The sequence below is a fragment of the Cervus elaphus genome, chromosome 28, assembly GCF_910594005.1.
Source record: "Cervus elaphus chromosome 28, mCerEla1.1, whole genome shotgun sequence".
Lineage (NCBI taxonomy): Eukaryota > Metazoa > Chordata > Mammalia > Artiodactyla > Cervidae > Cervus > Cervus elaphus.
Window position 1 is genome coordinate 43,163,888 of NC_057842.1, and position 24,789 is coordinate 43,188,676.

The 24,789-nt window shown below is 41.1% G+C and overlaps 1 protein-coding gene across 3 annotated transcripts in view; it reads right to left on the minus strand.

Annotated features, from left to right (window-relative positions):
• Positions 1-24,789, minus strand: part of ARMC2 (armadillo repeat containing 2) — a 125,886-nt gene that overhangs the window by 41,407 nt on the left and 59,690 nt on the right. For all 3 annotated transcript variants that reach the window (XM_043890065.1, XM_043890068.1, XM_043890066.1), the window contains exons 11-12: positions 11,912-12,057; positions 5,809-5,908 (exon numbers count right to left, since the gene is read on the minus strand). In XM_043890065.1, the coding sequence (XP_043746000.1) occupies positions 5,809-5,908; positions 11,912-12,057 (246 nt within the window). The remainder of the gene's footprint in view (positions 1-5,808; positions 5,909-11,911; positions 12,058-24,789) is intronic.

The following is a 24,789-nucleotide window of genomic DNA, read 5'->3' on the forward strand; positions in this document are numbered from 1 at the left end:
AGGACAAATAACCTCTAGAGTAATAATTGCTGCTTGTAATATTGACCTTTGGCATTGATAAGAGGAAATTATTTTTAATATCTTCTAAGAGAGCAAGGAAATATGTAATATATTTGAATATGATTGTTACCACAGTGACTAAAATAATTTTGGAGAAGGCTTCCCTGGTGGCTCAGTGGTAAAGAATCTGCCTGCCAATGCAGGGGACACAGGTTCCATCCCTAATCTGGGAAGATCCCACATGACATGGATGTGCCACAACTATTGAGCCTGTGCTAGAGCCTGGAAGCTGCAACTGCTGAGCCCACCTGCTGCAATTATTGAAATCTGTGCGTCCTAGGGCCCGGAGTATGCAACAACAGAAGCTACCACAATGAGAAGCCCGTGTGCTGCATCTAGAGAGTGCCCCTGCGAGGCACAAGTAGAATAAAATGCAAGAAGCAATGAAGACCCTGCATGGTCTAAAGTAAATAAATAAAATTTTTTTGGAAAGTTTAAAAAGGTAATAACTTTGGTGATTAAGGGGATAAATTGCACATTTCCTTGGTAGTTCTAAAAACAACATGTTACTGTACTTACTTTGCAAGATGCTCTTTATTCATCTTTGGACCAAAATAATTTTAATAGGAATACAAAATTATAATGTAAATCAATAGAGAAAAATATGGCCTTTAAATACCAATTTTGCTTTATAGATAACTACCAGTCCAAAGTGAAAAGTAGTTCAATAAGAAGTGTGGTAAAATTTTGTGCCAATTAAACTTTAAGACATTTAGTCCCTTGAACCAGGAAAAGCATACCCTTAACTATACTCACATCTCGTATCTCATATTGTCAAAAGCCAGATGCCAGAACTTTCTACTTTCTATTAAACACAATCATCATTTAAACTACAATTAGAGAAACAAACAGTTATGTACCAGTAATACCATAACAAATAGGGCTATTTGTCAGTACTGAACTGATAGGTTTTCTTCTTTTTCAAAAAAATTACAGGTTATGACATAACTTGAAATCAAACTGTTAAACAAAAATGTTTTCTTTAAATCCACATTTGAAAACATCTCCAGTTACTGTCTAAGTCATCCATGATCAAAACACAAGTAAAAAAAAAACTATGATGGTAAATTAAAAGTAAAACCCATAAAGTAATCCCATAAAACAAAATTACAAAATAAAATCCATAATTAAATCCCTTTATAATACTGAAAAATTTCTTTTAATGTTACAGCAAACTATCTTTTCTATCTTAAAAAAGAAAACCAGAACTAGGAGTATCTAAGCTCCTAGGGGGTTAATTCATTTGTCTAATGATTAGAGTTCTGATAGTATATTTTACCAAAATCTAAATCAGTAAGTGCCTAGTTCAGTTCAGTTGCTCAGTTGTGTCCGACTCTTTGCAACCCCATGAATCGCAGCATGCCAGGCCTCCCTGTCCATCACAAACTCCTGGAGTTTACTCAAACTCATGCCCATCGAGTCAGTGATGCCATTCAACCATATCATCCTCTGTCGTCCCCTTCTCCTCCTGCCCCCAATCCCTCCAAGCATCAGGGTCTTTTCCAATGAGTCAACTCTTTGCATGAGGTGGCCAAAGTACTGGAGTTTCAGCTTCAGCATCAGTCCTTCCAATGAACACCCAGGACTGATCTCCTTTAGGATGAACTGGTTGGATCTCCTTGCAGTCCAAGGGACTCTCAAGAGTCTTCTCCAATACCATAGTTCAAAAGCATCAATTTTTCAGTGCTCAGCTTTCCTCACAGTCCAGCTCTCACATCCACACATGACCACTGGAAAAACCATAGCCTTGACCAGATGGACCTTTGTTGGCAAAGTGATGTCTCTGCTTTTTAATACGCTATCTAGGTTGGCCATAACTTTCCTTCCAAGGAGTAAGCGTCTTTTAATTTCATGGCTGCAGTCACCATCTGCAGCGATTTTGGAGCCCAAAAAACAAAGTCTGATACTGTTTCCTCTGTTTCCCCATCTATTTGCCATGAAGTGATGGGACCAGATGCCATGATCCTGGTTTTCTGAATGTTGAGCTTTAAGCCAACTTTTTCACTCTCCTCTTTCACTTTCATCAAGAGGCTTTATAGTTCCTCTTCACTTTTTGCCATAAGGGTGGTGTCATCTGCATATCTGAGGTTATTGATATTTCTCCCAGCAATCTTGATGCCAGCTTGTGCTTCTTCCAGCCCAGCATTCCTCATGATGTACTCTGCATATAAGTTAAATAAGCAGGGTGACAATATACAGCCTTGACATACTCCTTTTCCTATTTGGAACCAGTCTGTTGTTCCACATCCAGTTCTAACTGTTGCTTCCTGACCTGCATACAGATTTCTCAAGAGGCAGGTCAGGTGGTCTGTTATTCCCACCTCTTTCAGAATTTTCCACAGTTTATTGTGATCCACACAGTCGAAGGCTTTGGCGTAGTCAATAAAGCAGTAAAATACTTTCTGGAACTCTCTTGCTTTTTTGATGGTCCAGCAGATGTTGGCAATTTGATCTCTGATTTCCCTGCCTTTTCTAAAACCAGCTTGAACACCTGGGAGTTCTCGGTTCACGTATTGCTGAAGCCTGGCTTGGAGAATTCTGAGCATTACTTTACTAGCATGTGAGATGAGTGCAATTGTGCGGTAGTTTGAGCATTCTTTGGGATTGCCTTTCTTAGGGACTGGAATAAAAACTGAACTTTTCCAGTCCTGTGGCCACTGCTGAGTTTTCCAAATTTGCTGACATATTGAGTGCAGCACTTTCACAGCATCATCTTTCAGTATTTGAAATAGCTCAACTGGAATTCCATCACATCCACTAACTTTGTTCGTGTGATGCTTTGTAAGGCCCACTTGACTTCACATTCCAGAATGTCTGGCTCTAGGTGAGTGATCACACCATTGTGATTATCTGGGTCGTGAAGATCTTTTTTGTACAGTTCTTCTGTGTATTCTTGCCACCTCTTCTTAATATCTTCTGCTTCTGTTAGGTCCATACAATATCTGTCCTTTATTGAACCCATCTTTACGTGAAATGTTCCCTTGAGATCTCTCAATTTTCTTGAAGAGATCTCTAGTCTTTCCCATTCTGTTGTTTTCCTCTATTTCTTTGCATTGATTGCTGAAGAAGGCTTTCTTATCTCTCCTGGCTATTCTTTGGAACTCTGCATTCAAATGGGAATATCTTTCCCTTTCTCCTTTGCCTTTTGCTTCTCTTCTTTTCACAGCTATTTGTAAGGCCTCCTCAGACAACCATTTTGCCTTTTTGCATTTCTTTTCCATGGGGATGGTCTTGATCCCTGTCTCCTGTACAATGTCACGAGCCTCCGTCCATAGTTCATCAGGCTCTCTATCAGATCTAGTCCCTTAAATCTATTTCTCACGTCCACTGTATAATCATAAGGGATTTGATTTAGGTCATACCTCAATTGTCTAGTGGTTTTCCTTACTTTGTTCAGTTTAAGTCTGAATTTTGCAATAAGGAGTTCATGATCTGAGCCACAGTCAGCTCCCGGTCTTGTTTTTGCTGACTGTATAGAGCTTCTCCATCTTTGGCTGCAAAGCATATAATCAATCTGATTTCGGTGTTGACCATCTGGTGATGTCCATGTGTAGAGTCTTCTCTTGTGTTGTTGGAAGAGGGTGTTTGCTATGACCAGTGTGTTCTCTTGGCAGAACTCTACTAGCCTTTGCCCTGCTTCCTTCCATACTCCAAGGCCAAATCTGCCTGTTACTCCGGGTGTTTCTTGACTTCCTACTTTTGCATTCCAGTCCCCTATAATGAAAAGGACATCTTTTTTGGGTGTTAGTTCTAAAAGGTCTTGTAGGTCTTCATAGAACCGTTCAACTTCAGCTTCTTCAGCGTTACTGGTTGGGATATAGGCTTGGATTACCATGATACTGAATGGCTTGCCTTGGAAACGAACAGAGATCATTCTGTCGTTTTTGAGATAGCATCCAAGTACTGCATTTCAGACTCTTCTATTGATCATGATAGCTACTCCATTTCTTCTAAGGGATTCCTGCCCACAGTAGTAGATATAATGGTCATCTGAGTTAAATTCACCCATTCCAGTCCATTTTAGTTCGCTGATTCCTAGAATGTTGACATTCACACTTGCCATCTCCTGTTTGACCACTTCCAATTTGCCTTGATTCATGGACCTAACGTTCCAGGTTCCTATGCAATATTGCTCTTTACAGCATTGGACCTTGCTTCTATCACCAGTCACATCCACAACTCGGTGTAAGGTAATCAAATTCATTCTTCATCTGACACAGCAAATTCTTTTTTTTTTTTTTTGACACAGCAAATTCTTATGCCATGAAATCTTTCAAAGTATGTAATTTAGAGAAAATACAAAATACATAGGGGAATTACAAAATACAAAATACATAGTATTTGTAGTCCAAATACTCAGAATCAGGAAATCAAGTGCATATCTGTAAATTGTTTTCTTAAAGTTAAATAGAAACATTAACACTTTCAGCAAAGTTTTTATTATCTTTAAAACATACAGGTGGTGCTAGTGGTAAAGAATCTGCCTGCCAGTGCAGGAGACTCAGGTTCAATCCCTGGGTCGGGAAGATCCCCTGTAGTAGGAAATGGCAACCTGCTCCAGTACTCTTGCCTGGAAAATTTCATGGTCAGAGAAGCTTGGCAAGCTACAGTCCTGTCGCAAAGAGTCAGACATGATTGAGCAACTGAGCACATAATACATAATGGTGTAATATGAACACAGAAATTTCTCTATCAATATAACCAAAACGAGACTAGCAACCTTTTAATAAATAGCTGATAACAGTGTAAAATATGACAAATTTAGTCATTCTCAGCAGAAGTACTTGACTGGGTAAGAATAAGTTTAGCTCTATTTGTGGCAAACAGGAATTATATTTTGAGGGGGTTTTGATATGGTTAATATAAACAAACACAAAGCTTCATATTAAAACCATTTTAGAATATATATAATTTGATTTTAAACTGGTGATACCTACTATGTAATTTTGAAAATTTACCATACTGGACATTAATACATATTTTCATTTATAAACCATCCCACTAAAGAGTTGATGTCACTTTAATCATTTGTAAAGACAAATAAAACTAGCCTGCATTTAATGACTATTCAAAAATGATAATATCATAAAAATCAATGTTTGTATTAAGTATTATAATTTTATTAAGGGAAAGTCATTTGTGAGTTCTTCCTTTTTTAAAAACAGCTATTACATTTTTGTCCAACCCATTAAAACCAAATTACTTCCTTTAAATACTTAACCTCGAAATGTCATCTTCTAACTACAACAGTGTCAAAAAATTAGAAAATTTCAGGGCTAGAAGAATCTTCGGAGTATACCCAGTGTAGGGGATCCTGAACTTTAGTTTGCATTAGAAGTCCCTGCAGTTCTTGTTAAAGTGCAGATGGCTGGGCACATCTGCACCCACCTGGCTCAGGAGGCCTGGGTTGGGGCCTGGAAATAACCAGTGTAACCCCACCCCGCTCAAAGGTGCCTCCTGTAGGAGGCATCCACACAGTACTAGGAGGAACAGCACCCACCCTTCACCCAACATCGTGAGTCCTTGTACTGCATGCACATCCTTCTGAGGCCATCTCTGCCTCAAATTACTTCCTCCCCACCTCCTCCATGAAACTCTCTGCCTCCTGGGGGCAGCTCGTTACATATCTAAAGGAAGCTTCTAAGAGAAAATTATACATTCAAAACACAAAGTCATTCAACGTGGCCTTATTACACAAATACACAAATGCAAAGACACAGTGAAGAGTTAAATGTATAAAGAACTGACCTGCTTCTTCTGGTATTTGTTTATCAGATTCAAAAACAAGCCATAACATCTTGAATAGCTGGCCAAGGCCACACAGCAGTCATGGTAAGAAGTAAGTTTGCTGTAGAAATGTCAAATGGAAAAAATAAAAGTCAGCTTTGTTTTTCAATAAAACTCAAATATACCTAGGGTTGCTTTAAATGCAGACCTTCAAAGCATTGTCCTGTGCATGAAAAGCAGTCTGGAAATACTCTATACACTGGCCCAGAGATGCCTCAGGGAGCTGGTTACCTGCTCTAGATTCCAGGAGCATAGGGTGGGAGCAAGGAAAATTTCAAGTTCTTTGAAAAAGAGAAAGCTGAAACCTCTAAGGCAGGTGGTGATGGTTTAGTCACTGAGTTGAGTCCAACTCTTGAGACCCCATGGACTGTATCCTGCCAGGCTCCTCTGTCCATGGAATTCTCCAGGCAAGAGAACTGGAGTGGGTTGCCATGCCCTCCTCTAGGGATCTTCCCGACCCAAGAATTGAATCCAGGTCTCCTAAATTGCAGGCAGCTTCTTTAACAACCAAGCTTGTGGTTCAGAAAACACAAGATAAGAAATTTACACAATATCTGGTAAATTTCAATCTGGTAGAGTCAATCTCTCCGAACTCCAGCACAAACAAATGTTAAACTGTTCAAATATGCTAGGATATTAGTGGTATATTAATATCAGGCAAAATAGACCTTAAGGCAAAAAACCTTGAAAATAGCTTCAAATTTTCAAAAGTAAGCAAACAAACTAACATAACCCACAAGGTGGAACTCACAAACCTATATCAAATTAACAGATGTTCATAAGCCTCTCATTAAGTGACAGATTAATAGAAAAAACATCACTAATATTTTAAAAACTTGATCATGTGCCAGGCCATGAACAATCTCAGTAAATTACCAATGTTTTAGATCACATTTTAGAGACATACTTTTGGAAATTTAAAAACACATAACTTGTGGGTCAAAGAAATAAGAAAATAAAAAACCACATATCTGAACAATAACAAAAAATACTACAGATCAAAATTTAGATGCAGCTGCAGCAGTAGAGGAAAATTCATAACCTTAAGAAAGCTGAAAGGAAAGGGATTTCTAACCAACATGGAAAGAAATATGTGCTGTGTTTAGTCACTCAGTCGTGTCCGACTCTTTGTGACCCCATGTACTGTAGGCCGCCAGGCTCTTCTGTCCATGGGGATTCTCCAGGACAGAATACTGGAATGGGTTGCATGCCCTCCTCCAGGGGATCTTTCTAACCCAGGGATCTGCAGGCAGATTCTCTACCATCTAAGCCACCAGGGAAGCCCAGAAGAAAATATAATATATCCAGAAAGAATAGAAGAATTACTAAGGCTAAGAATGAGGAATACAATAGGAAAGAAACTTACAATAGAGTGGTTTGATAGATCTATTGGTTCTTTGCAAAAACTAATAAATTGGCCAACCTTTGGCAAGACTGATCAAGAGAAAAAGAAAAATATCATAAATCTTCAAAATAAGGAATGAAAATCAACATCAAAATGAAGAGGCAGTGTGACATAGCAGTTAACCATGTAAATTCTAGAGCCAGACTATCTAGTTTAAATCACAGCTGTGCAACTCTGGGAAAACTACCAAATTTCTCTATGCCTAGCCTCCTCATTGGTAAAATGAAGATAGTAATAACAAGTACCTACCTCTTAAAGCCATTACAAGGAATAAATGAACTAGTATTTAGAAAGTGCTTAGAAAACTGCCTGGCACATAGTAGGCACTGCATAAATATTTCTTAAGTAAGTAATATAAATAAAAGGGGTATAATTAGAGAGGCAACAGAGATTAAAAAAATAACAGGCGAGATCAGGCACATTCAGGGTGATATGGTCATAGACGAGCCCCATGTAAAAAAATGAAATTAGATCATTCCTTAACTCCTTACACAAAAATAATGGATTAAAGATCTAAATTTCAGACCAGACACTATAAAACTTAGAGGAAAACATAGGCAGAACACTCTCTGACATAAATCACAGCAACATCTTTTTTAATCCAGCTCCCAGAATAATGGAAATAAAAGCAAAAACAAACAAGTGGGACCTACTTAAACTCAAAAGCTTTTGCATAGAAAAGGAAACAATAAACAAAACAAAAAGACAACCCACAGATTGGGAGGAAATATTTGCCAATGATGTGACTGATAACGGATTAGTCTCCAAAATTTACAGTTTATGACACTTAATATCATCAAAACAAACAGCCCACTCAAAAAATGGGCAGAAGATCTGAATAGACATTTCTCTAAAGAGGACATACAGATGGCAAACAGGCACATGAAAAGATGTTCAAAATTGCTAGTTATCAGAGAAATGCAAATCAAAACTACAATGAGATATCACCTCACACTGGTCAGATTGGTTATCATAAAAAAATCCACAAATAACAAATGCTGGAGAGGCTGTGGAGAGAAGGGAACCCTTCTGCACTGCTGGCAGGAATGTAAATCGGTGCATCAACTATGGAGAGCAGTATGGAGGTTCCTTAAGAAACTAAAAACAGAGCCACTATATGATCCTGCAATCCCACTCCTGGGCATATATCCAGAGAAAAACATGGCTCGAAAAGATACAAGTACCCCAGGGTTCAATGCAGCACATTGTTTACGAGACATGGGAACAACCTAAATGTCCATCGACAGAGGAATGGACAAAGAAGGTGTGGTGGGCGTGCGTGCACGCGCGCACACACACACACACACACACACACACACACACACAATGGAATATTACTCAGCCATTAAAAAGAATGAAGTAAGGCCACTGGCAGCAACATGTAGGGCTCCCTGGTGGCTCAGAGGTAAAGAATCTGCCTGCAATGCAGGAGACCAGGGTTCAATCCCTGGGCTGGGAAGATCCCCTGGAGAAGGGCATGGCAACCCACTCCAGTGTTCTTGCCTAGAGAACCCCACGGACAGAGGAGCCTGGCACGTTGCAGTCCATATGGTCGCAGAGCCGGACACGACTGAAGTGACCAAGCAGCAGCAGCATGTGTTGACTCTGAAAAGAAAGAATACTAATGAACTTGCAAAACAGAAAGAGACTCACAGACTTGGAAAACTCACGGATGCTGGGGCGGGGGTAGAAGGGAGAGTTAGGGACTTTGGGCAAGTCATGTATACACTGCTATATTTAAACCAACAAAAACCTATTACATAGCACATGGAACTCAATGTTAAGTAGGAGCCTGGATGAGAGAGGGGTTTGAGGGAGAATGGATACATGTATGGCGGAGACTCTTCCCTGTCCACCTGAAACTATCGCAACATTGTTAATCAGCTATATCCCAATACAAAATGTTTTTGGTGCTAAAAAATAAAAATAAAAGGATAACAGAATATTTGGAATGCCCTTATATAGTTTGAAACTTAAATGAATGAATTCTTATAAAAATATAACTTTTAGAAACTGAACCAAGTGTAAATAGGATATGACTAGACCATTAAAGAAAGTGAATCAGCTGTCAGTGATATTCACACACACATGCACACACACACACATATACACACAACAGGATAAAACAGCTTTTCAAGCAAGTTCTACAGACTTTTCAAGAGGCAGATAAGTTTAATTTTCAGAAATTCTTCTAAAATAGAGAAAATATTGGAATATATCCCAGTTAATTTTATGAGGCTGGTATAAACTGGACATTAAAACCAGACAGGGACAGTATAAGAAAGGAAATGTATAGGTCAATCTAACTCGTAACCATAAATGAAAAATCCTAAAAACAAAATATAAGCTGAGCAAACCTAGCAATATATAATGATTTAACATGAGAAAACCTGTTAATGTAATCTACTATGTTAAAGAATTAAACAAAGAAAATCCATATAATCAAAATATATTCAAGAATTCAAGGAAATTTAAAATCCATTAAAGGGAGAAAATTGTTCCTTAACTGTTAAGGGGTATCTACAAAAACCTACAACAAACAATTTCAACTTGTAAAACTACAAAAACATTTCCGTTAAAGTCAGGAGAAAGCCAGCCAGCCTAATACTCTCACAACTTTATACTGGGCATCCTAAGCAATGCACTCAAGGAACAGGTGAGGACAGGGGCAGAGCTGTAATAATGGGGGAAAAAAAGAATATATATATACACACACATATTTATATTCCTGGTAGCTGAGCTGCTAAAGAATCTGCCTGCAATGCAGGAGACCTGGGTTTGATTCCTGGGTCGGGAAGATCCGCTGGAGAAGGGATGGGCTACCCACTCCAGTATTCTTGGGCTTCCCTTGTGGTTCAGCTGGTAAAGAATCTGCCTGCAATGTGGGAGACCTGGGTTGGATCCTGGGCTGGGAAGATCCCCCAGAGAAGGGGAAGGCTACCCACTCCAGTATTCTGGCCTGGAGAATTCCATGGACTGTATAGTCCATGGGGTTGCAAAGAGTCGGACACAACTGAGTGACTTTCACTTTCAAGCAATGCATCCAAGAGGTGAGGACAGGGACAGAGTTGTAATAATGGAGGGGTGGGGGGGAACAAACTATACTTGTTTGCAAATAATTTGCATAGAAAATCCAAGAGAATCTATAGACTCTTAGACCTAATGTTAATCAAGATGTTCTGGATAACAAGATTAATAAGCAAACATCAATACTGTTCACATACACTAGCAACATAGCAACACTCATTAGAATTGTTTTCTTAAAAGATGCATTTATAATTGCAGCAAGAGTCATGAAGGAATACATCTAACAAAAGATGTATTTTTTTCTCCAAAAAGACAAAATTTTTTAAGAGAAAATTATAAAATTTTATGAAAAGAAGAAACATCACAACTGTTTATGGATGGAAGACTTGATATCACAAAGATGTCAGTTCTCCCCACCTCTGTCCCAGTTACCCTAAATACTGAGTATAGTTTCATGAAAAAAAATCCAAAGCTCCTTTCATGGACTTTTTAGCTGATTCTCCAGTTCATGAGGAAGAGAAAATAAAAATTTGGATTTTAAAGGAGAAAAGTGGAGGATTCATCTTATTAATACCTTATAGCAAGACTTAAACCCATAACAGTAAAAAAAAACCAACGTGTTACTAGTCTGAGGATGGGTCAGACAGAATGTTAAGAAACAGACCTGCAAGTATATGGAAGCTTGCATTCTCTTGAGTAGGCATTTAAAAGCAATGAGAAAAGGATGGCATATTCAGTAACATGTGGTGGGGAAACTGTCTCTCCACGGGGAAGAAAAACCAAATTGGATCTTTACATGCTGCCATACACAGAAATCTTTATGATTTTATGTGCTTCAAAATGGGACTAATTAAGTACCCACAATTAAGGACCCAGATAGGAAAGTACAGTGCTAAAAGATCAAAGCTGGACTCACACCCTCATGTGGGATCAATTACCAAATCAGTCTTCAGGAAATTTTGTATTTTGTTAAACAGCTACCATACTACAGTTCAAGAAAGGCTCGGGTCTCTGGAGAAGGATCATTATGTCAAAACACTGGTAAAGAGCCGTGAAGGGAGAAATGTAAATACATAATTCAAAGACAGTTCTGAAATTTAGTCACATCTTGTTTTGAGGCAGCCTAGATTCAGGTTATCATTGCTTCTGCAGCAAAGTAAGTATAAACATGACTACTGAATGTGTGAGCCAAAGTTCAGCCAAACAACCGAAAAAAAATAACCTGCGATTATAAATAAAGTCAGATCAGACTTTCCTCTTTTCTGTTAGAATCCTTAAGCACTGTTTCCAAGTGCACCAGTAGGTTTGCTGGGTTTTGTGATACAGCTCTTTATCTCCAATAAGCTGAGAGTTTTGTTTCTTCCTTTTATAAAAACACTAGGACAACTCACAACTTTAAAGCACCTTAAAGTCAATAAGTTTAGAATCACATTAGAAATACGTAAGAAATGAAGTCAATAAAACAAGTCTTAAGTCACTTATTTTAAACGTGGGCCACTAGATTTACCTTTTCTTCTAGGTGACATAAAAAGCAAAAACCAGATTCTTTGCCCACACAAATACTAAAGATAACCCCCGAATCTAAACATTAGCATTACTGTAAGGCTACTTTATATTCCTACTCTACCTTACCTGAATATTCTGGCAATGTTGGTACAGACATCCTTGTCACCTATGTACTGTTCCATTATTGTGCAGAGCTGGGGAAGGGCATTGATGCTTAGCAACTTACTTCTTGCTAGTGGTGAATCAACCAAGTTTCTCAGTGTAGCAGTCACCTAGGGAAAAAAGCATGTTAGTGGCATTTTTTTTTTAAAGAAAACACTAATACAGCAATGCTAATCAGTGTGGGAGAACCCACACCATAAGTTTTGTTACATCAGTAGCTAAACCAAGGCCCCTTATGCATCACCCATCAAAGAATCTGGGCCTATGCACAAGCAGCAAGAAATGAATACAAAGAAAGCCTACTTTGGTTCAAAAGTAATGAATGAAATATTCCTGTTAAGAAGTAATTAATATACCAAAACCTGAGGGTTAAGCAGATCACTGTCTGGCTTTATAGAAGGTAATTAGGTAATTAATTGACCCTGTGACATGCCACATGAGTTCCACGGATCAGAAACTTCTTGTTCCATATTCTTATAAATACCATCAAATGACAATGCTGCAGCCAAAGGATATTCAAGAATGTTAGTCTCTTTCTCTTCCTAGAGGCAAGAACTAAACTCTTGCAAATTTGTCTTGTTTTATAAAAAACAAAGCATTCAGAAAAATTATGTACTTTAACCCTTGTCTGAAAGTGGAGAAGAGAACAATTTAAAAAATCTATAAAATGAAAGCTGCGGTTATCTAATAATTTTACATATATGCAAGGTGTTCTTTCCTCCTGAGATGGTACAGGCAGGCCACGGGTTAAGGGAGTCAGCTTGGGAGTTGGATGGCCTGGTCAAATTCCAGCCCCACCCTTCATCAGTTTAGACTCAGTTAGTTAACCTCCTGGAGCACATTTTCCTCATCAATAAAGTGGGAATGGTGACAGTTGCCCTGGCATTGTTAGGATTCAATGAGATGAGATGTGTGGCTGGCATTGCCAGTGCCAGTTAATTAACAGGAGTTCAAAAATCACAGGTTCCATCCTCGCCTTTGTTATGGGTCTTCACATCCAAAACGCAGAAGGAGGGAGATTACTAGCCTTAGACTCAAATGATGAACAGTCAAGTCCCAAATCTCTTCCTAAATACGTGACTGAGGCACTCAGTCATTCTTCAACTCCCCCATTCCTTGTCTGTGAAAAGGGGATTACAAACTCTGCTCACCAGCCAAGGTTGCATGTAACAGGTGGAAAAAAAGGTAACACGGTTTTTGTACACTGTAGAGGATTACATAAATAAAAAGCATCATTACAGCCATAACAAATAAACTTTAACAATTATTAAGATGACATGTATGTTTGATTAGTTTTCTTTTGTAACAAATCGCAACAAAAAAATTTTTTTAAATATAACCAACTATGTTCTCTCTAAAGCAGAAAACGTAAACATAATACTTCAAACAAATGTGTGCAAGTCTTTTGTAGTTGATTCAATTACACAATGATTCAGTAAATTCTCCCCTGAAAGGTTCAGTATCCAAAACACTGCAGGGGAAACAAACTATTCTAGCATTCCACTTAATCTACCAATGTAGTCTCTTAAGCTAAGGAAGGTTTACAAGCCATTCGAGGCATTCCAAGCCATCACTGCCATAAAATGGAAAATTCTCATCATCTGTCCCCGACTCTAACCTGTCCACCTTCTCCAGAGACAGCCCAGGCACTGGAGCACTGCTGGTTTATGTCAACCCAAAGGATGACTCGCAGCTTCCCCACTCCTTCACCAAAGAGCACAGACGCTCGCGTGGGTCCTGGCCAGAACCAGACAGGCAGAGACTGTGGCAAGACCGTGCAGCACTGATCCCACCCACTGTACACACAAACACCCCCTTCCCTGGACCCCGAGGCTTCACAGATCCGGTACCTCAATCTGTTGTCATCTTCTAGCTCCCCACACTCAACCTCTGGCAGGGGATGCTGTCAGCAGGAGGGACCAGAGGTTTCTTAGGAGCTTTTATTTTCTTGTTTCAAATTCAGTTTTGTTTTGATTTTTCCCCTCTCCCTTTCAACCTTTTTCCTTAGTTGATTAGGAAAAGTCAAGACAGTTCAAGGTGCTATTGCCCCAAACACATAACTTTTACAAATAGCCCAAATCAAGACGTGACATATCGCCTGATTTTAAATCAGTATCTATTTACTGCCTGGATCACACTGTGTGGAGTGCAAGGAGTTGAGCACGATATGATACCTGGAATGTTTCCATATTTCTTGGTTGTAATGCTGCTAGAATCACATACATGAAACATACACCATGCACTTGAAAAATACATAGTAGTGATGTCTCAGTTCACGACACTACCATCAACACAGCTGCTCAAGTTGCAAAACTCAGAGATATTCCAGAACCCTGCCTTTCTGCTTTCTGTTCCCCTAAGCCCTACTGGCTTTTTGTCCATTGCTGCTACCATACGATTCCATTTCCTGACTTTTTTTGTCTACAAGGCCTGGTGTGGCCTGACTCTGGCCAAGCCCTCAAACTTCATCTCATACCACATACCCCCACAAGCTGTTTTATCTTAGGTTACTTAATATTATGTTTTATTGTTTCTGTATTTCTCTGTACTAGAAGCTTCAGTGAAGGTACACACTTTGTCTTTTCACCATTGTGCTCCCAGGTCCAACTCTAGTGCCTGGTACACAGTCAGTCAGTTCAGTTGCTCCATTGTGTCCAACTCTTGGTGACGCCATGAACTGCAACACGTCAGGCTTCTCTGTCCATCACCAACTCCTGGAGTTTGCTCACACTCATGTCCATCAAGTCGGTGATGCCATCCAGCCATCTCATCCCCTGTCATCCTCTTCTCCTCCTGCCTTCAATCTTTCCCAGCATCAGGGTCTTTTCCAATGAATCAGTTCTTTGCATCACTTCTTTTGCATCAAAATATTGGCCAAAGTATTCCGCTTCAGCATCAGTCCTTCCAATGAATATTCAGGACTGATTTCCTTTAGGATTGACTGGTTTGATTTCCTTGCAGTCCAAGCAACTCTCAAGAGTACACAGTAGGTCCTCAATAAACATTTGTTGATAGAATGGATTACTGGATTAATATCTACAAATGAATCACTGGTATACATAGAAAGGTTGGGATTCAGAAAACTATGGATGAATCAGACAATATCTCTGAGGTAGATGGATTTTAAGATGATTAATGAGTTTCAAAGAATTGATGCTTTCAAATTGTGGTGCTGGAGAAGACTCTTGAGAGTCCCTTGGACTGCAAGATCATCAAACCAATCAATTCTAAAGGAAATCAACCCTGAATATTCATTGGAAGGACCACTGTTGAAGCTGAAGCGCCAATACTTTGGCCACGTGATGCAAAGAGACGACTCATTAGAAAAGGCCCTGATGCTGGGAAAGATTGAGGGCAGGTGGAGAAGGGAGAGACAGAGGATGAGATGGTTGGATGGTATCATCGACTCAATGGACATGAATTTGAGCAAACTTCAGGAGACAGTGAAGAACGGGGAAGCCTGGTGTGCTGCAGTCCATGGGGATCACAGAGTTGGACATGACTTAGTGACTCAACAAAAAGGAGCAGAGGAATAAAAAAATAACTGATGAAAGAAAAACAGACTTCCTGGAGGGGCCCTAGTGTATTCCCTGTTCATTTCTTCCATGACAGCAGTTCCTTCCTGGGCTCTTAACCTCTCTCCCTGCTTCCCTTTCAACACCTGACTGGTCACCTTTTCCATCTCTTCTTCCCACTTCCAGGGTTGCTGGTTCCGTGTAAGCCTACTTCATCTCCTTCCCAAAGTCTGTATCCCCTGAATGGGCTCCTTCCACACTCTCCCCTGGTGAGCTCACCTCCCCACAGCCTCTCTCTGCTGTCAGGGGAAGCATCCTGAAACCCAGCCTTCCCTGTTTAGACTTCCTCTGATTTCCAGTGGCCTACTGGGTGAAATCCATATCCAAAAGGCTCTTTGCTCTGGAAAGCATGGCTCACCCCACCAGGCTCATCTCCCTTCCTCCCTTTCCCTGCACATGGGTCATCTTTCAGACTCTGCACCACACACAACCTCCTGGTCCTTCTACAGTTCCAAGCCTCTGAATGAACCACCGCCTCTGCAGAATATCCTCCTCCAACACTCTCCTCTGCTCCTTCTCCAATTTGTCCATTTCCTGCTCAGGATTCTGAACCCAGCTCAGGCTCACTTCTCCTCTGTTGAAGGCTTTTCAGTGGTTGATTGTTCCCCTTCCCAGCTAAACAAACTTTCCTGTTCACACCGGTTTCACACCTAGAACCCTTACAACTTGTATCAGACACTTTCTCTCCCACTGTGAGCTCCTCTAGGGTCCAAACAGTTTCTTATGCCTCTTTCTATCTGGAGGACAACAAATATGCTCATAAAAACTGGCTGGATGATATGCAGGAGGAGAAAGGAAGAGGGGATGAGGAGGAGAAAGAAGGAAAGGGGGAAGGAAATGAAGGGACAAGGGAGACAGGAGATGGAAAAGGAGGCTTTTCCCCTTTAAGAAGCCTCTGGCAAGAAAGTGCCGGGATTAGCGGAGGCCTGGTGGTAAACCAGAACTTAAACCCCCCCAGGGAGGAGGATCAGGAGGAGGTCACCCGGCAGATGCAGCAATGAAAGCCCCCCATTTTGAGGCGCTGGCTGTGAGCCAAGGGTCTCACCGTGGGTGGGGCTGGGACTGAATACAGCATACAGACAAGCGGCTTCTTCTGGGAAAAGCATAAAGAGAGCGGTGGGAGGAGAGTCTAGCTAAATACCGTGGTAACGCTAAAGGCAAATTCCAAGTCAGCCCACTTAACTCTCAACCTTGCTCCAACTTTTAGCAGAGATATATTTGCAGAAGTTGTTAATGGGATGTGTGCTCTGTAGCTGAGTCTGTTTTCCAGCCCCACCGCCCCCCCCCCCCGCCCCCCCCCCCCCCCAGGAAAGCCCACACACTGGGCCAGGCCCGCAGAGCAGGAGTTCAAAGTCCAAGCTCCCTGCTTGGAGAAATACATCCATTTCTTTAAGTTTCTATTCTAGTTTATATTGTCCCTAATTCCACTTAGTGATGTATTTTTCTATTTTATTGTATATAATCTTTTAAACCATCTCAAATACTTTATGACCCAAACGTACAAACAAACAAACAAAAACCCCCAAAGTTAAAGTTAGCTGCATACATAGATGCTTGTTTAGAATCTAAAGGGCTTACTGGAACAATTCCCAACCTCTTAACAGTCATCTCATCAAGAAATAGCAAACTGAAAAACAAGAGTTTCAATTATTCTTTTTCCCATCTCTTAATGTGCAGCCCCTTGGGACAGACATACTGAGTCAGAAGACAACCAGTGGGAAGAAGAAAAAGGAGAATATGGAACTAGTAATCCACAAAAAGGATGGATAAAAATTTAAGTGTCCTTACTAATTAGCAGTTTTTATTTGATGTCTGGGACAAAAGGGGATCTGAATGTTTGGTATATATCAGAGAAGAAACATTCTAGCGTGATTTTGGTTGCAAATCTACTGCTAAAGTTGAGCCACACTCTACAACTTGGTGGTGCTCACTTTTCCTGAGGCAGCTTTTTCTCTGTAAGTGTGTGGTGTGTTAGCTGCTCAGTCATGTCCAACTCTTGGCGGCCCCCTGGACTGCAGCCTGCCAGGCTCCTCTGTCCATGGGATTCTCCAGGCAACAATACTGGATCGAGCTGCCATTTCCTACTCCAGGGGATCTTCCCAACCCAGGGATTGTGGCTCCTGCATTGGCAGCAGATTCTTTACCACTGAGCCACCTGGGTTTCCCCAGATTCCTTGATCATTGTAAGACTGGGCCCCACCTTCAGTCAGAACCTCCAGGTAAAACACCTAGTGAGTTTGGCAAAGCTATCCCATCTCACATTGAATAGTCAGGCCTCAAAGTTCTCACTGTCAGATAACAATGGGAGACCTATTTTAAAGGGAAAAATTATAAGAAGTAGTGATCAGATAATTCATTAGGGCTCAAACAGCATTTTAGTAAAGCAAAATTAGAATTCAAAAGATTTAGCACTTAAAAAAAATCAATCTAGGTACTTTATCATCAATTTCAAATCATGTTTCCAATTATTAATTATTTGAAAAATCTTAGCAAACACATTGAAATCTCTGCCTTAAAGCATGAGTCCCTCCTGATTTAGATCACTGAACTTAAGAATGATAACGTAGGGTCAGCAGCTGCGGCCCCACCCCCAGCATTCTCTACTGCACTGGAGTGGGCGGATGTGGGGAGGGCTGGTTGGTCCCCCGAGCCTGCATAGATGGCTGATTTCAACAGGGGATGACTTCCTTCTTCCCTTCGCACTCTCCCACCATCAGAGTCCTCAGTCCCCAGGGAGCTCACCGGATTCTGCCCCAGGAGGCATTCAGCCATCAGAGCTGGCCCAGATTAGAGGGGCTTGTAGCTCACAGCCCACCACAGAATTCCCATTTAGGTGCATCAGAAACTGAACAGGCTCTTTGACTAGCCCAGGAACTTTACCGTCAGTCACGGCATTGTTCCTTGGAGAAATATTTTCCCAATTTCAAAGAAACAGCTTGCAAAGAAAACGTTGGAACATAATGCGATTGAAAATTGTACCACTAACAGCCTGAAAGTTATTAAGCTTCCTCTACCAAAACTGACATCAAGATTCATTTTATTTTATTTTATTTTATTTTTCATTTTATTTTTATACATTGAATGCTGTTGCCAAAAAAAAAAAAAATTTGAGCAGCTTACTTTGTTTTTTATAAAGCTATCTCGTGAGCTTGATCTCGTTTGCTCCCTAAATTTGTGGACAGCAAAGGTATTCTGAGCCCCGCGTTTCAGATGAGGAGACTGAAGCTCAGGAGGGCCGCCACCTCCAGGCAGGTGGACTTCCAGGACCCCGCCGACTCCTCATCTGTTGTCTCCCCTGCTACCTTTGACTGTCTCCTAAAAGCATTCATTTATTGCCCAATCATCTGGAATATCCATAACCAAAATCCCTAGAGCTTTATCTCAACTTGACTGCCAACTGCAAAATGGTTCACTTCCCGCTGATGACGTGAAAGAATAAAGACAGCCGCCAGAGACCACAAACAGTGTCAAATGATTTAAGACCAAAGCCACACCATTTTTCCAACCTCAGCAAAACCATCTCCCTCTATTAACGAGAGCATATTCAGTTTTCTGGATTTGTGCCCAACTGAGACCACATATATGCCAAAACCAGAGCCTCTGTGGTAACCCAAGGAGTTTCATATTGTCTCATATATTAATATGAACAGTACAGTTCTGGCTGAGATAAAAGAAATCAATTAAAAGATGCCACTATATACATGAAACTGCTAATCCCAAATATTCCTAAGCCTTTCATTGGAGTTAAGATACATGTATGTGAAAGTAACACTAGTTCACAGTCCTCAGTAATGCTGAGCGCCTGGCTGTGGAGCCTGGATGGCACATTCCTACCACGGGGTCCTCCTTCAGCGGGCAATGTTTCTGTCCTCCTCAAACCCTAGTGCCCTCCTACTTAGAGACTCTACTTAACATCTGCCTATGTTTATTACTGTTTCTCCATTTACCACCACTATGTCAGTTACCTTGATAAAATGAGTAGGCAGCTAATTCTTCCCGTTGTGGCTATCATATGTATCAGTTCAGCAGAAATTTGAATGTCATCTAAACTATATAGAATGTCAGAGCAGTAAAACAAGGAAAATGAGTCTGAAAAGATAATGCTTTAAGAACTACAGAGTAATAACACTGATTTTCAGAATTACCTGTTAAAGTTATATTTAAAGTGATATTTCTTTATTGCCACAACTAACAATGTCTACAATGAAGAGCTGAGACTGAGCAGATAGGACAGCAACTGAAAAGCAAAGGTTCTCCCCAGAAGCAGGTGGTGTAGGAATACTTATTTCCCACACTTGACATTCCTTCCTTGTGAGGAGACTTCCCTTAGCATAATCTCCTGGTCACCTCACTTCCTGCTTGGTGAGCACAGGTGGTTCTGCTCTGCTCCACCAAGGCAGGCGTGGCCTGTGACCAGGTGGGCGAATCTGATGCAGGGGCTCAGGATTAGAAAGCACTCCCTCCTCAGCTAGAGGTAGCCTTCAACTTGCCTCCCCATCTGCCTTAGTCTCTCTTCATTCCCAAATTCAAAGATCATTAGATGTTTGGGATCCCTGACTCTCCCCAGACCTTTAGACATGCCATCCATGGAGAATCAAAGGGGAACACAGTTGTTTAAATGTAGTCCCTTCCCAGGAAAGGGAAGAGTTGGCTCTGACTACCCACTCTCTCAGGCCAGATGGCTCAGTGAGTGATCAGTTACACTACTGGGTATTCCTTCATAGGAAGGAAACCTCATAAGCAGAAGTAGCTCCCATTCCCACAAACAAATATATCATCAAACAATTAGCAAGGGACTTCCTCAGTGGTCCCCAGTGGTTAAGAATTTGCCTGCCAATGCAGGGGACACAGGTTCGATCCCCAGTCCAGGAAGATCTCACATACCAAGGAGCACCTAAGCCTGAGTGCCTAGAGCCTTTGCTACATGACAAGAGAAGCCAGCAAAACGAGAAACCCACAAACCACAACTGGGGAGGACTCCCCGTTCACTGCACCTAGAGAAAGCATGCACACAGTAATGACGACCTCGAGCTCCTGCCCAGTCCCTCAGTCATGCCCGACTCTTTTGCGACCCCATGGACTGTAGCCCACCAGGCTCCTCTGTCCATGGAAGTGTACAGGCAAGAAATACTGGACTGGGTTCCCATTTCCTACTCCAGGGGATCTTCCTGACCCAGGGGATCGAACCTGCATCTCCTACATTGGTAGGCAGATTTTTTTTTTTTTTACCACTGAGCCACTTAGGAAGCCCAAAGAAGACCTAAAGAAGCCAAAAATATAAATAAACAATTTAAAAATTGGCAACCCTAATAACCAAACCAAAGACTGTGACAAAAAAAAAGTTTTACCCAATCGCAAAAACAATATGCAAATAAGTAAAATACCTAATTGCATTATACCCATATCAGTTTCCTGCTTTTAATAATGCCCTTTATGGATCATTGCCTTGTCATGACGAAGGGGCTTGTGTAACTTAGTGAAGCTATGAGCCACGCCATGCAGGGCCACCCAAGCTGGACCAGTCACAGTGGAGAGTTCTGACAAAATGTGATCCACTGGAGGAGGGAATGGCAAACCACTCTAGTATACTAGCTTCGAGAATCCCATGAACTGTATAGAAAGGCAAAACTATATGACACCAAAAGATGGGCCCCCCACCCCCAGGTCAGAAGGTGGCCAATATGCTACTGTTGAAGGGAGGAGAAAAACTACTAATAGCTCCAGAAAAATGAAGCAGCTGGGCCAAAGTGGAAACGACACTCACTTGTGGATGTGTCTGAAAGTAAAATCTGATGCTACAAAGAACAATACTGCACAGGAACCTGGAATGTTAGGTCCATGAATCAAGGTAAATTGGACATGGTCAAGCAGGAGATGGCAAAAGTAAACATAAACATCTTAGGAATCAGTGAACTAAAACAGGCAGGAATGGATGAATTTAATTCAAAAGATCATTATATCTACTATTGTGAGCAAGAATCCCTTAGAAGAAATGGAGCAGCCCTCATAATCAACAAGAGAGTCTGAAATGCAGTACTTGAATACAATCTCAAAAACAACAGAATGATCCCTGTTCCTTTCCAAGGGAAACCATTCAATATCCTGGTAATCCAAGTCTATGCCCCAAACACTGCTGCAGAAGAAGCTGAAGTTTATCAGTTCTATGAAGACCTAGAAGACCTTCTAGAACAAACACCAAGTAAATGTCCTATCTATCATAGGGGATTGGAATGCTAAAGTAGGAAGTCAAGAGATACCTGGAGTAACAGGCAAGTTTGACCTTGGAGTACAAAATGAAGCAGGGCAAAGGCTAATAGAATTCTGCCAAGAGAACACACTGGTCATAGCAAACACCCTCTTCCAACAACACAAGAGAAGACTCTACACATGGACATCACCAGATGGTCAACACCAAAATCAGACTGATTACATTCTTTGTAGCCAAAGACGGAGAAGCTGTATACAGTCAGTAAAATCAAGACCTGGGCTAATTGTGGCTCACATCATCAGCTCCTCTTAGCAAAATTCAGGCTTAAACTAAAGAAAGCTGGGGAAACCACTAGGCTAGTCAGGCACGACTTAAATCAAATCCCCTATGAATATACAGTGGAGGTGACAAATAGATTCAAGGGATTAGATGTAGTAAACAGAGTGCTTGAAGAACTATGGACAGAGGTCCATAATACAGCACAGCAAAAAAAAAAAAAAAAAAAAATACAGCACAACAGGCAGCAAACAATACCATCCCAAAGAAGAAGAAATGCAAAAAGTCAAGGAGGTTTTACAAAGAGAGAATCAAAAAGCAAGGGAGAAAGGGAGAGGTGCACCCAACTAAATGCAGAATTCCAGAGAATAGCAAGGAGAGACAAGAAGGCCTTCTTCAATGAACAATGCAAAGAAATAAAGGAAAACAGCAGAAAGGGTAAGACTAGACATCTCTTCCAAGAAAATTGGAAATATCAAACAAACATTTAATCCAAAGATGGGCACAATAAAGGATAGAAATGGTAAAGACCTAACAGAAGCAGAAAAGATCAAGAAGAGATGGAAAGAATACACAAAAGAACTGTACAAAAAAGACCTTAATGACCCAGATAACCACGACAAAGTGAGAAGTCATGTGGGCCTTAGGAAGTACTGTTGCCAATAAAGCTAGTGGAGGTATGGAAATCCAGTTGAGCTATTTCAAATCCTAAAAGATGATGCTATTAAAGTGCTATACTCAATATGTCTGCAAATTTGGAAAACCCAGCAGTGGCCACAGGACTGGAAAAGGTTAGTTTTCATTCCAATTCCCAGGAAGGGCAGCACTAAAGAATGTTCAAACTGCTGGACAATTGCACTCATCTCCAGTGCTAGTAAGGTTATGCTCAAAATCCTGCATGCTAGGCTTCAGCATTACATGAACAGAGAATTTCCAGATGGCCAAGCTGGGTTTAGAAAAGGTAGAGGAACCAGAGATCAAATTGCCAACATTCACTGGATCATAGAGAAAGCTCTAATTTCTGATAATTAAAGTATCATTTTCTGAGCCACCCAGGGTCAATCTCTGTTTAATTCACTTTCCTTTTCCCCACACTTCAGAGCCAAAGGGGGAAGAGAGGGACTGAAAAAGGATCGGAGGACTGACCTTTCTGAGAAACTTCCACTTAGAAAAAGGAAGGATAGGAAGCTGGAGGTGTACAGAGCAAGAAGGGGGCAAGATTAGAACTTGAAGGACCCTCTGGGGAGAAGCTTGCAGGCTTAGGGGTTAGAGAAACCAGGTGTAAGAAGAGGGAAAGAAATGATGTCATCTGGGGTTGGGCAGGGACATGCGGGACAGTTCCAATTTAAAAAATGTGAAATTCAAAGCAGGAAAAGAACATATTTCTCTAAGGATTAAACTCAAAAATAAAGAATAAAAGGCTGTAAAGAAGAAAAGATTGGAAATACAAAGGAATCCATAAAAATGGGAACATTAGTTTAAGTCAATCTGGGTTCAATAGTTACGCTGTTATTTAGTCTCTAAGTCATGTCTGACTCTTCTGCTGACCCCATGGACTGTAGCTCACCAGGTTCCTCTGTCCATGGGATTCTCCATGCAAGAATACTAGAATGGGTTACCATTTTCTTTTCCAGGGGATCATTCCAACCCAGGGATTGAACCCTAGTCTCCTATGTTGGCAGGCGGGTTCTTTATCACTGAGCCACCTGGGAAGCCCAATAGTTATGTTATATACTTACAAATTACTCAGCTGTAAATGTGAGTACCTTGAGATTTTCTTCAATTACTGTGTCCTCAAGACACAAGAGGACAGATGAGTCACTGGGGGGTTGGGGCCTGTTTGTGATTATGACACATACAAGAGACTCTTCCCTGGTGCCCAGGAAGGGGGCGCGATGGAAACCACAGCAAACCTTCTGATGGAGGTGACTCCAGGAATTATCCTCAGTTCCTTCCTAATCGTTGGCCCTTACAAGTCCGGCCAGACATTAATGTCTGGTGACTCAGACGTTAAAGAATCTGCCTGCAATGCGGGACACCCAGATTCGATCCCTGGGTCATGAAGATCCCCTGGAGAAGGAAGTGGCAACCCACTCCAGTATTCTGGCCTGGAGAATCCCATGGACAGAGGAGCCTGGCAGGCTACAGTCCACGGGGTCACAAAGAGTCTGACACAACTGAGCGACGAACACACACAAGTCAGAAACGAACCCTAACATCTTCTAATGACCCTCTGAGATTAACATTGACAAACCCATTTTTCAACTGTGTCACCTCCTTAGATGATGCAATTTGCTGCTGGAATCTAGGGGGGGCCTAACCTTTCAGCTGGTCTGTATTTCTCTTTTTCCAAGTTTTAAAGAGCTCTCTCAAAAGTCCAGCATTGTGGAATTAAGTGATCATGCACAAATTAATTTTCTTTATGCTTATGATTTTTCAGACAAACTCCTGTCTCTTGTTTTGCCAGACTGGGAGTATTAATACTTTCACTTGGTGGAAAGTGGTGCTGGCCCCTTTGAATATCAACAATCATTCTCTCAACCTTCTCAAAATGCTACTAACATCAAGCATCTGACAGTTTGAACTGAACACATGGGTTCAGTTCAGAGTTTTGTAGAAGAATAGGGCATCAGAATACTATTATCTGGACACGGGGATCACCAAAAAGGAGGCCCCTATGGGTGTTTTCTTCACCATCCAGAACACAGAGCAGCCACAGAGCAGCCACTCCACAAACACTTGTTAGGTCAATGTCTCATGTCAGGTGTGTGGTGATAAACATA